At 38.0% G+C, this 12,806-nt stretch overlaps 1 protein-coding gene across 1 annotated transcript in view; it reads left to right on the top strand.

Annotated features, from left to right (window-relative positions):
- The first annotated feature begins 1,577 nt into the window (after window positions 1–1,577).
- DNAH5 (dynein axonemal heavy chain 5) overlaps window positions 1,578–12,806 on the top strand; it is a 117,369-nt gene continuing 106,140 nt past the window's right edge. Inside the window, exons 1-4 of the mRNA XM_071554231.1 lie at window positions 1,578–1,659; window positions 1,895–1,956; window positions 8,808–8,942; window positions 11,146–11,230. Coding sequence (XP_071410332.1) covers window positions 1,578–1,659; window positions 1,895–1,956; window positions 8,808–8,942; window positions 11,146–11,230 — 364 coding nt within the window. The remainder of the gene's footprint in view (window positions 1,660–1,894; window positions 1,957–8,807; window positions 8,943–11,145; window positions 11,231–12,806) is intronic.

Below are 12,806 nucleotides of genomic sequence, written 5' to 3'. Positions count from 1 at the left end.
CAGGAAGAACTGTTCTGGTCAAAAATCTTAAAAATCAACCTGGATTATTTGACCCACCTGCATAGCCATTTTATCCTATTCAATCTAATACTCTAGTGGATGTAAAGCAAATTCTTGAAGGAGTCTTTTGATAGCAGTTTAAGCAGATATCAACTATCCCATATTTAAGGCTGAGCATTATTTGTTTTTGTGGCTTGTGTGGCAAAGAAGAGGTACAGGTTACAAGAGTCTCGCAGATGGTTGTTGACCAAAAGGTTGCATCTTAGCTTTCTGGGTTGGTTGCATTAATGATGTGCTAACTTGGCTCTGCTGGAAGCCTCACTTTTGACTTTAGGACAGTAGTGACTTGATGGTGGCAGTTAAGTACTGTTTCAACTAGTTAGTTATTTTCAATTTTCCGTTTTAACAGTTAATGAGATGGAAGATCACAGGAAGTTGAATTTCATAAATGTCAACAGTCTTTGGATGACTCTAATGAGTATCATTGTATTATCCAGTGCTATAGGCATAACCTACTTAAAAGGTTCTGACTGAGGATATAGTACAGCTGCAGTTTTCTGTGTAAGTTAAGGATTTGAGATTATTTGATATTAACATATATATGGGCCCACTCCATGGGTTAGAATACTCCCTGTCATGATTGCAAGGAATTTTAATTTTTGCAGCCTTTAATTAATGTAAAAATGTGCCTTTCCAAGTTACTTAAATGACTGAGATTTCTTGAGTTTGGAGATTTTCTTTTTGCCAATGATAAATGAGGTGACAGAGATGCTCTGCTGGGCTTGCCATTCACAAATTAAAAAAAGCTTGGAAAAAAACCTTGAAGATATTGAGAGAAGACTTGGCTCTGCAGGTCATGAGATTGTGGACTGAAAGCACTGAAAGAAGTGATCAAGATGACCTGAAGTGTCACAGTCTTAGACTTCAGGGAATCTGCTTGGAGGGATCCCATGAAGGATCGCTACAGGGTAATAGGGATGAAGAAAACTGCTTGACTTACAAGAGTAGCGTTATTGGAATACAGACATTCAATGTGCAGAAGTAAGAGGAGGGAGCCTTGTACAAGGCCAACATGAATGAACATGGAGACCCTGTCTGAACTCAAACATGCCATCTTCCCTAGAAGTTTGGGATGAAACAGGATCTGGGATGGGCCACCCAGAAAGGATTGTAGAGACAATGCCTGAGTTTCCAGAGACAGAGTTAAGAAGCTAAAGCTCAGCTGGAGTTCAAACTTGTGAGGAGGGTGAAGGGAAATCACAATGTCATTTCTAAAGTACGCTGGCAGCACAAGAAAATGTAGGCCCACTGCTCAGCTGAACAGGGGACTAAGGAACATGGGAAAGGCTGAAGTTTTCAGTGCCTTTTTAAGCTCAGTTTTCATGAGTTGGCCCATCTCATCTTGAAAGGCCATGATGATCTGAGGAGGTTCCTAGTGACTGGAAAAGGGAGGAAATGTCACACCTGTCTTCAAAGAGGAGAAAAGGGAAGATCCAAGGAATGACACTCCAGTCAGCTGCACCTCAGGCCCTGTTGAGGTTATGGGACAAACTGCCTTGGGAACAATTATACGGCACATGAAGGGCCAAGAAAATGATTGCAAACAGCCATCATTTACCTGTGTCAAATTCTTTACCATCAGCTTGATTGCCTTCCATGGTGAGCTGGATGGCTATGCAGACAAGGGGAAAAGAGCAGTGGTGACTCTAGCAAGGTGTTAGACATGGTGTCCAATCATGTCAAACTGCTGATATATGGACTGAAAAACCATGTGCTCATTTTTGGGTAGAAAATTGTCTAGGCAAAGAGGCTTCAAGCAGTCCAACTACTGGGCAGTTGCTATTTATGTCCCTCATGGATTGAATCAAATGCTAGTACTGTTTAATGTTCATAGATGATGTGAATGATGCAACAGAGCTGGCTCTCTGCAAGGCTGCTGCTGATGGGGAGAGGATGGTATGTGTAGGGAAGAGCTGCTATTCAAATAAACATGAACAGGTTTGAGAAATGGACTGAAAAGAATCTCAAGAAATTCAATAAATGAAAAAGCTAAGTCCTGCAGTTAGGATGGAATAACCTTGTATAACAGTGCACGCCAGTATTCAACTTGCTACATATCAGGTTTAGGGAGAAGAATTGAAGGGGTTTTTTCATCACCAAGTTGAATGGGAGCCAGTAATGCATGTCACAGCAAAGAATGCTGATCACAGACAGGGCTGAAATAGCCAGCAGATTGACAAAGCGAGTTCAGCAGTAGGTCAGCAAGATGTACAGGAGGCCAGAGTGTGTGATGTATGAGAAGATACTGAGAAAACTGTACTTGTTGAACTCCAGGAAGAAAACTTTCTAATGGGAGGGTAGAGTGAAAAGAGAACTCTTGAAGGTGTATGGTAATAAGAACCAATGTACACAAGCTGGAACATGAAAGATTTCAGTTAGAATCTGTTATAGTGTCCAAGAGGTTGTGGAATCTCTCCTTACAGATATTCAACACTCAATTGCAAGCATCTCTAAGCAACCCACTGTAACTGGGCTTGCTTTGAGCAAAAGACTGGACTAGATGACTTTCGGATATCTCTTTAAATTCTCCTAACTTTGTGATTCTCTAAGTTATTTGCTATGACTTTATTTTATGAAAAACCTTCATGATTCCTAGATGGCTCTGAGAGATTTATTTAAGGGTTTTCCTTCCTTATTTTCAGCTTTTATTGCTGCATAGCAAAGTTAAGTCTGTTGGGCTGTTTTTACATTATAAATCACATATGTCATGCGAAGAAGTATAGAGTCATAGAATGGTTATTGTTGGAAGAAATTTTAAGAGCAGCTAGTTCTGAGCCACTCCTATCAGGGGCAGGGCTACCTTCCACTAGAGCAGGTTGTTCAGAGCCCCATCTAGCCTGGCCTTTGAACACCTTCAGGAATGTGGCATCCACAACTTCTCTGGGCAACCCATTTCAGTACGTGATCACCCTCACAATAACGAGTTTCTTCCTAATATCTGATCTAAACCCACCCTCCTTCAGTTTTAAGTCATTGCCCTTTGTCCCATCACTACATGTCCTTGTGAAAGATCCCTTCAGCCTTCTTTCAGGCCCCCTTTAGAAACTGGAAGGTGCTAAAAGGTCTCCCTGGTGCCTTGTCTTTTCCAGGCATAACAGCACCAACTCTCTCATACTGTCTTCACAGGAAAGCTATTCCAGTGCTGTGATCACCTTAGTGGCTCTCCTCTCGATTAATTTCAAGAGAATGTAAATAATCAATTCCTCAGTGGTTTGAATATATCCAGAAATTAACTATATGTGTAATATTTAATAGCATTTTAAATTTCAAAGAGTATGCTGTAAAGGGTCAGAGGAAACTATGAAGGTTTACTTTTAAACTAAATGCAATTTTTCAGTCTTTAAACATGAATGCACAAATGGCTTTGACTCTAGTATGTGGGGAAAATTGTGTAGAGAAATCAGAAAATGTGGGGAAAATGGTTTTTATTCATGCAATTTTTAGCAACGCTAAGGTTGTCAAGTGATTTTAGACGTTATTCACATGGATATTAGTGGAAGCAGAAATATTTAGGGGCTTTTTAAGTCAGAAATAGCTGTAAAAATGTCTTGTTTTTCTTGTTCCTAATATTGGATAATTATTTTGTTTTTCTTGGCATTTTCAAGAGCAGATCAGATTGTATTCTGCCACTGAATTGGAAAAAATAAAGGCTATTTTAAGAAGAAAAAACTCAATATTCCTTGCTGATGAAAAATTGCTGTATTAGGCAACCATTGTATGACTGAAAAATAAGTGAGACTGAACGTACTTGTATAAAAAATATGAGTAGAAAACGCCATAATTTATTCTGTAGGTAAAAGTTGCTTGAATGTTGTTGCTATATATTCAAACAGTCATCTGTGACAAGAAAACAATGATGTCTGTTGACATGAGGATTACTTAAGAAAGCTAAACACAAATCAGGCAAGTAGTTATAAAATTGACTTCTGCAAATAGTTATGTTGCCCTTGAGCATGATGAATTGTATCCAGCCGTGTTTGTATGTAAACAGTATCACCTTAACAACACTGTAGTTGGTAGCAGGAACTTTCAATGCCTAATCTATAGGCAGTAAAGGCTGGTGCTTAGAGACCTCTCATTTCTAAAGTAGTGCAATTTAGTTTTCAAGCAATTTGAATGCACGTAAGAACTGAATTTTAAATACAGAGATAAGGTTAATAGTTCCTGGCTTTTTAGGTCCTTACTCTGTTTTCCAGAGTTATCTTGGTGTCCTTATGGAAAAGGAATGAAACAAGTAGAAACAAAAGGTTGGGGGAAGAGTGCAAAATGATGAATCTAGAAGCTTGCTCCATGGTTTAGGGCTTGTTGCTGAAAAATAGTACTTGATACTTATACTGAATAGTACAATGTTTAGAGCTGGAAGAAAGCGATTGTGGAAACGGAGCATTGGCAGAGTGATAAAGGTAAGGAAAACTGAATTTTGGACTAGGTCTAGACTAGTAACTATGTAATTAGAATCAAGGTGTGAACTGAGGGCAAGAGGATGTAGAAAAATATGTTTTAAAAAAGGTAGAAGTGGATGATGTTAGTGGCACAATTGTTTTTTAAAGGCAAATTTGCATTGGAAGACGTTTGTGCATTTGATTAGTGGTACTTGCCCAGATTGTTGCAAGGGTCTGGTAATGGTATAATTTCACAAATGTTATGTTAGTACAGTAAAGAGTTTGATGTTAGATCTGGCAGCAAAACAGGTTGCCAAAACAGGTGGGCTCTACCACCCAGGAAAATAGAAGTGTAACTTCACTCTTCCCATATTTGTAATGTGGGAATAGAATTTGGAAGACAATACTGAGTATTGAGAAAAAAGCCAAAACATAGAAGTCATTAAGTTCCTTAGACTAATTTCAAAAACTGGTTATTTGAGCAAACTGCTCCTGAGTTAATGCAGTGTGATAACAAATGCACAGAGCTCTGATGTTTGAGGTTGAAGAGTCAGCTAAGGGGACTGCCTGAATTTTTTAGGGTATGGATGTTTTTAGAAAGAGAAAATAAAAGTGTTTGTCTGCTGAAAACTCAGGGTGCTTGAAAAGGTGGAAAACGATTTGCAGTTTACCTTTGCAGCGAAATTCATGAGCAAGGCTTATACGATATAAACATTAGCAAGTTAAAGGAGACAGAGGAATTCCACATTGGTTAAACCAGTCTTGGATAAGACAGTAAATTAACAAGCGAACCTTCTTACTTTTTGACTCTGTCACTGTTGAGCTTCTCAGTAAACTAATGTTCATCCATTAGACTTTGATTTGAGCATGTCTAAATTCAGCAATGCACAGTATTCTGACAACAAAATGCGTCATTTGCTGGATAAATTTTGTTGAGAAAAAGTTTTATCTTGTGTAGTTATGACTTGCATGCTAAATAACATTCACGCTAACTCTTTTCAGGGTATCTGGAGACACTTGACAATTACAGTCTGTAACAGAGAAACTGGTGATAGTCAGTATCTGGTTTCTGAGCTGGTTGTTTCCCAAGGAAGGACCCCTGGAGTCTCTGACTTGTGCTCTTTTAGTACCTGCTGCTTAAATATATATACTTATACTCCTGTAGCAGTTAGAAAACTTTCTTTTTTTTTAGGATTTCAACTTATTCCCCATTTGTTGCTTCAGATTGGTAGTGAAATAGTTATGGTTTAGGTACATATGTTAAGAGGGATTTAGCTATCTCCCTTTTATCTTGTTACAGGAGAAGATATCTGTTGAAATTAACTTCCTGTGCCAAATTGTTGGTATTTAGGTATTAGGAATTTTAAAGTTTTATGTAACATAAAATAAGCTACTTGTTATAACTGTACTAACCATCAAAGAGGACTTTTTAGTTAATTATTTTAGCTTTGACTTGTATCTGTTGTGGAACTGTGTCATATCACCTTTTGTACCTTTGTAACTAAGAGTGGTAAAAGAAACCCAAAACTAAACTTGGCTGTGTTACTTGTTTGTTCTTTAAATGGAAAACTGAGGTAAGACTGTGCCATATATAAACCTGGACAATCCTTCCAGATAGCTGAGTGAGGCAGTGATTATCTCTTCTAAATAGTGCTCCTTCTGGATCCTCTTACATCATGGGACATTGGGAAAAGACATAGATTATGACTTTGATCAGAATGGCTGCTGATACTTTTCAGGGTTTGCATGCATGTTACTGCATGTAACAGCAATTTCAATATTACCTACATAAATGATAGCTTGTGTGTTTTAGTGTCCTTCCATGTTCCAACCTTGCTCTTTCAGTGTGCTATGAAATTGTGAATTACATAAAACTGCCTATTCTTGGGTATTTTTTGTATAGATGCTGTTTAGGCCTATGTACTTCTGTAGTGAATCCTGCAGGATGTAAAATATACAAAACTCCTAGGCTGTGACCACTATACTGGTTGGAAGTAAGATGTGAGTGTAGCTAAAGGGGAGAAGGGAAGAATAAGAACTAGAAAGCTCAATGTTTTCTTGTAATTCACTCTCTGAGATTCCTAATCCTAAGTAAAGAATATCTTAAAATTTATTCCTCTTGTAGTATGCAAAGGGAAGCTCAGAAGCTAGACTGGAAGACAGTTTCCAGTCTGGTTTCTGAGGGTTTTTATATATTTAAATGGATTATGTGCTATTGAAAGCACTGAAATTAGGTTTCTTCTATTTTTCTGGTCCTAAAAGTGATGCAGAAGTCTCTTCTGATGAGTGCGACAACTGATATGAGTGTTTGTGATTGAGCAACACTTCATTTAAGCAGGAAGAGAAGTCTGCAGAAATGGCAGATCATCAAAATACGGAAGCATGACAGGCATGGTGTATTCTTGAATTGCACTGTAGCAACTATCAGGGAAAAAAGGTGTGAAACTTGCCTTAGTTATGGAGATATCCACCATATCAAAGCAAATGCCTTCCAGAAGTGACATGTAATAAATGCAAGCCCATGTGCTAATCTTCATGAAGGTATAGCTTTACCATTTAGTTAATTCTTTCCTGTTTTCTTTAGGTATGGCTCATTAAATAATTTAAGTTAATTAGAGTTTTAAAGTTTTGTGACATATAAGTGAGTACTCTTGTTACGGGACTTAGACATCAAATATTGTCCAATGCTGCATGAACAACTATACACTGTAGTTAATATATTTGTTATACACCTTGAGATACAGCAATTAAGGGATTGGAAAACATTAAAAAACCTGGAAACAAACCTCAGGGTATAACTGCTCAGTTTGAGAAGAAGGTCTTCGTGATTTCAGTCTACTTAGAGCAACTTGCAGAAGAAATGGAGGCTATGAACATATCAAAATTATCTGTATAGATGGAATTGGTAATAATCAGTGCAAGATGAATTTTGTGTAGCAAAATATTTTGAGTTCTATGGTGGAGACACAAGTGGAGTACAAAAGTGGTTTCTGTAATTTAAAGAAAAGAATAGGCTTTTTCCTGGATTAAATAGAAACTTAATTGGTAGAGTATTGGTTGTATTTTTTTCTATTAAGGATGCATTATCAGTTGTATTCAAATTACCAGAATGAGAGTTTTGAGGATTCTACTGTTATCATCTAGTGTGAATGAAACTGATTCACCCAGAAATGGTTGTTTTTTGCATGTTTAACTAGGAATAAAATTTTTACTCATATTTAAAAACATACAGGAGAGGTGAATCCTGTGATGACTATTCACTGGAGACCATGTTAGGAGATGAAGGAAGTAAAATAGCATAAGAGACATGTACAAATTAGTCTGATACTGTGTTCTTCAAATATATCTGTGTAAAGGGCAGGGTTTGTGTATTTGTCTTTTACATGGAAAAATATTTCTAATGTATTCAGCATTTATGAAGGCATGCTAGTAATTACAAGTTGACCAAATATTTGAACATTCTTTCAGAAAGTAGGAAAGATATTTACATAAGGGTATAAAGTACATTATGCAGGTCCTATTGGCTCTGCAAAAGCTAGTGGATAAATCACTTGTGCATACTTTATAGAGTTACTAGTTTTCTCATGATCACTGGGGAAATAAGGATTGAATTTACCACCAATGAAACATAATTCTAGATTTCTTTTGAAAATGAAATGATATTAAATCTTGTAATCTGAAAGCACAATAATACCAGTAACTATTCCAGAAGGCTATTTTGTCTATAATGTAATGAGGTGTGTTACATATGGGAATTCAATTTAATTAGAAGAGTAGGCATACTGCTTGAAGTATGGTATCATAGCCATAGTTAAGCACATTTGTAAACATTTGTGTATCTTGAGGCTTGTGGTTTGTTTTACTTCTCATTATATTAAAGAGATAATGTATAAAACCCTAGCTTCCTCCAGCAGCATCTGTCTTTATTAGAGAATGCTTACAATATCTTCCATGAAAAACAAAGATGGGTCAGAATCCCGTCTTGACTTGATGGTTATACGTGACTAGACTGAAAACCTGAGACTAAAGACTTAGGGTGTTGAAGTCGACTTGCAGAATAATGGAGCCATACAGATAAAATACATTTCTTTTCCTACAGAGCCTTTCAACAAATTAGTGTTTTGTACAACATTATTTATGATAGAAATGTTTTGATATATCTGAAAATAGAACACCAGAATCCAACTGAAAAATCATAGCACAGGCAGGTTCTAAAATTTTCATTTGAGTGTCATACAAACATAAATCACAAGTGTGCAAGAATGTAGGTCTTTATTTTTTAAAATAAATTTTAAAGCTTACTTTATCTTTGTATTCAAAATATATTGTGACTTTTTCATTGTCCACTTTGTGTTTTTATAACAGCAAAAGCTAAAGGAAGAGAGGGAGGCTAAACGTGCTGGGCTGGATGGCAGGCATCATTACTTACTAGACACTGTCGCCTCTTGTGTGAATCTGGATAAAGCAGAAGTCGAAGATGCTATCCTTGATGGTAACCAGGTAATCTTTAGAATTGATATTGGCATTAAATACTTGGTGAGATAGTTGTCAGCCTTGGTGTCAGAGATTACTGTAGTTTTCTTACTGAAAAATTATTTTTCAGCATTTTGTAATTAAGTTGAACAAAAGCACTCTTGCTTCCAGGACCTACTGTAAAAATATTCGTTTATAAATGGATTAGAATTTCTGCTTTCCAATGGTTATAGATAATATGGTGAAACCTGTGACTGCATGTCATAGTGGAACCACAGTGTGAAGTCTCCCAGTCCTTGAATGTACAGCATATATAGATTCAAGAGTCCTGTGCACAGCAGGTTGCAAGCCATTGTTTCTATAAGGCTGTCGAGAACATTTGTGAGACTGCATTGCAATCTAGTTTAGCAAATTAAATAGGTGGAAACTACTTGACAAAATAGAATGGCTTATGTGATCTGAATGACTACATGGGTTTTTTTAAACCTAGGTAGCCAGGAAGTAGATCTTGTTTTACTTCTTTACACTAAAATAAACATGGTTGTGTTTGGGGTTTATTTTTGTTTTTCTCTAGTATTCTCTTTTCATCTCTGTACCTTCAATTTCTGCATTCCATTTCAGTGCTACTGTTGTTGATAAAATGAAGGAAGTCCAGTGGAAGACTATGAATACAGACAGGGATGTAGGGCATGTGAAGTGTGAGATGAGAAAGAAGGAGCAATTGAGTGGCAGTCAAATAGTAGCCTGTAGTTCTTGAAAAGTAGTTGCAAAGGTGACAGAGCTGAATTATTCTCAGTGGCTACAGGTGATAACAACGAAGACAGAGCCACAGCTTGCAAAATGGCCATTAAGGGACCCTTCTTTACCAGCAGGGTAATGCAGCATGGGAATCATGCAGCATGACTTCAAGTCAGTTGTGGAATTTCTATCCTTGTAATTTCTGACACTCAGCCTAGGAAAAGCTGTGGATGACCTGAACTGTTAATAATAGAAGGCTGGGCTTGAGATCTCCCAGAGGTCCCTTCCAACATTTCTGTGATACCATGTGATATAACCAAATCAACTGTGCAGAATATGGTCGTGCATGTTAAAAAGCAGAATTTGTTTCAGCCTTTGTGCATTCTATTTCTAAACAGGTTTCTTGGCAAACTACATTGCCTGAGAATAGCTGTCAGATGCAGAAAATATTGGCAGTTGCTATACTTGGAAAGAGAAAAATGTAATACTTGTTTTGACCTCATCTTGGAGGGCTCAGCCAAGATTTTTTTGGAATAGCAGTTTATGACATCCTGGTGTAACTGAGGCCTGTTGTTAATGGATGAGGGGGTAATTGCAGCTTTCTTCTTACTGCTGGTGATCTTTTAGTCTTTTTTGTGCACTGGGAAGCACAAATGGGGTGAGCAAATGTTTTTGAAGATGAACTTGAAGAAGCTTTTTCTGCTGAAGATAGCTATGTAGTTAGGGACTACTTGAAACAGTGATTCTTAGATCTATAAAAAATAATGGATTAGGCCAGGATTTCAAGTGCTGAAACATGGATCTGCATACTAGCATCGAGTAATTAAGTTTCTTCCTCAGCCTGTATGGCCTATACATGGAATCTGTGGAGTGCACTTCCAATGCATGCTTCAGTCATGCTTTATAGCTGCCTTGGATTGATGGAGAACTGTGAAATTGTCCTGAGGCTTCCTCTGGTACTATGATATGAATCGTAGAATCAAGATTGCAAAAGACCGCCAAGTCCAGCCTTTGACTGAACACTACCTTGTTAAATAAGCCATAGCACTAGTGCCACAAAAAGTTGTTATGGAATAATTGCAACTATGTGTTTTCTGCTTTCAGTTAGCTCAATAGCAGTCAGAATAACATGGGTGAGGTACTTCAGTGAGGTGCTGCTGTGCTTCAGTAAGTGAAGAAATGTCTTGTGCCCTCGGGTTGAGAGAATACACAGCATCTACAGTGAGTGGTTTCAGTAAACTGAAACATGATTTGGCTATATTTAATTCTGTTCTACATGAAAATATTGAAATGTTTCAATTAAGTAGGTGTGCGTTTCTAAAGGAACCGGCAACCCAATTATTTTTTGAGGAGTAGTAACTGGGCCTGATAGGATTTTATTGTTGAGTAATGATGAAGTGGTGTTTGTCAGACATTTATTAAAACTCTGAGCAAGTTAAACTTTCCATAGTGGCAATGCTATATATTATGATCTCAACATGATTTCAAACAGATAGAGCGCATTGACAGATTCCTGGCTCCTGGAGGTCTGCGTCATCTGATGTTCTACTATCAAGATGTGGAGGTAATGGATACAGGTAAAGCAACTTAGGTTCTCCTGCGACATGTTATGGTTGTGCTGAGCAAATGTGCAAGGAAAAAGCAACCAATATAAACTAGGACTTAAAGCAAGTCTAGTTTGGTCATACTGGGGCATCGATCCCTGCTTGTGAAATGAGGACTGATAAAATTACTGAAGCTTATCAGTGCACTTCTGCATATTGCTAGTGTGAAGCAGCAAGGTGAGCTCACCAACTCTTGCCTGGGGGCCTGGAAAATGGTTTTGATACTTAAGAAATGACTTTTACCCAAGGTCAGCAGTGACAGGTGCTCTGCCTGCTCTCTTCCAATCACACCACCAGTTGGCCCTAGAAGCCATCCACATATCTTGGCACACAGCCATCCTGCCAGGTGATCCTGTTACATGACAAATACTGTGTGAACCCCTAATTATGGGCAGAAGGGCTGTTGTCTCAGAAGTGTCTTCTGCACATATCCCTTTCCTCAGCACACCTGTGTTACCACACTTCTGGGGGAAGCCTTCTTATCACTTCCCTGAAGCAGCTCAGGACCCCTGTGACAAGGACATCCTCCCCTTGCCTGTGGCTTCTGTCCCAGAGCTGCCAGTGCTGTTGCTTCTGGGACTAGCTAAGTGTTTTGTGAGCTTGAAGAGCCTGTGACTTGTGGGAGCTCACCCCACTTGGTTACCCTGGCAGTACACAGAGAGTTTTGTAAACATCTCTGTGTATATTTGTATAATGTGTTGATAAAATATACCGAGATGAATGTACAAATATGTATTTATACTTCATGTATTTTCAGTATATATGCATGTACATATCTAAAAGGGATGGAAAGACTGTTTAATATGATACAAGCAACTTTAATAAAACAAGTTTAAATGCATGTAGAAATAAAAGTAAATGAAATTACTAACTTGGGCACTGATTTAGAAATCAGAGCCAGTTTTAACAAGCCTGAACTGAAGTGGTGAAAATATGATGGAGAGAGTGTGAGGCAAAGGTCAAAGCCTAGAAATCTAATGAGAGTTGCCCTTGCCCACCCCCAAACCAATCAGATACCCTACAGTACGATTGTGGTAGCCTTTGGCCTTTGGGATGTGATGCTAAATGCAGGTAATATGGAAAGTGGTAGATAAAAACCATGAGGCAAACAAATTCTCAGCAACATGTGCATTGGATGAATAAGCACAAGTCCCTAAAAGATAATGCACATAGGAGGAAAAAGAATGAAAATGTGGTCAAGGAGAAGACAGTGGGATGAAGTGGGTGGATTGAAGACTGCCTTTGTTCACATCTGTAAGTGTAAAGTTACTTGTAGTACCATCACAGTGTACAACTTCTGCTGTATGTTTTACCTTTGCAGGTGGAAAAGAATTATTTGTGCTGATTGTTTAGGGCTGTGGCTCACAGGCTAGGAAAGCAAAAGTCAAAGTTATGATAACAGTTAGTAATCCATAAAGCTAAGTGATTTTTTGTGTATTACATGCATCTTGTTGGCAAGGGCACTTACTACAGCCATCTCATATACAAGCTGGTTTTCTGACCCCTACTTGGATCAGCAAACACTTCTGCTCAGGCAGAGGGTGATCCC

This window comes from Pithys albifrons, chromosome 4 (assembly GCF_047495875.1).
Source record: "Pithys albifrons albifrons isolate INPA30051 chromosome 4, PitAlb_v1, whole genome shotgun sequence".
Lineage (NCBI taxonomy): Eukaryota > Metazoa > Chordata > Aves > Passeriformes > Thamnophilidae > Pithys > Pithys albifrons.
The sequence above is the reverse complement of the archived record's forward strand: the minus strand, read 5'-3'. Positions and strand labels throughout refer to the sequence as shown.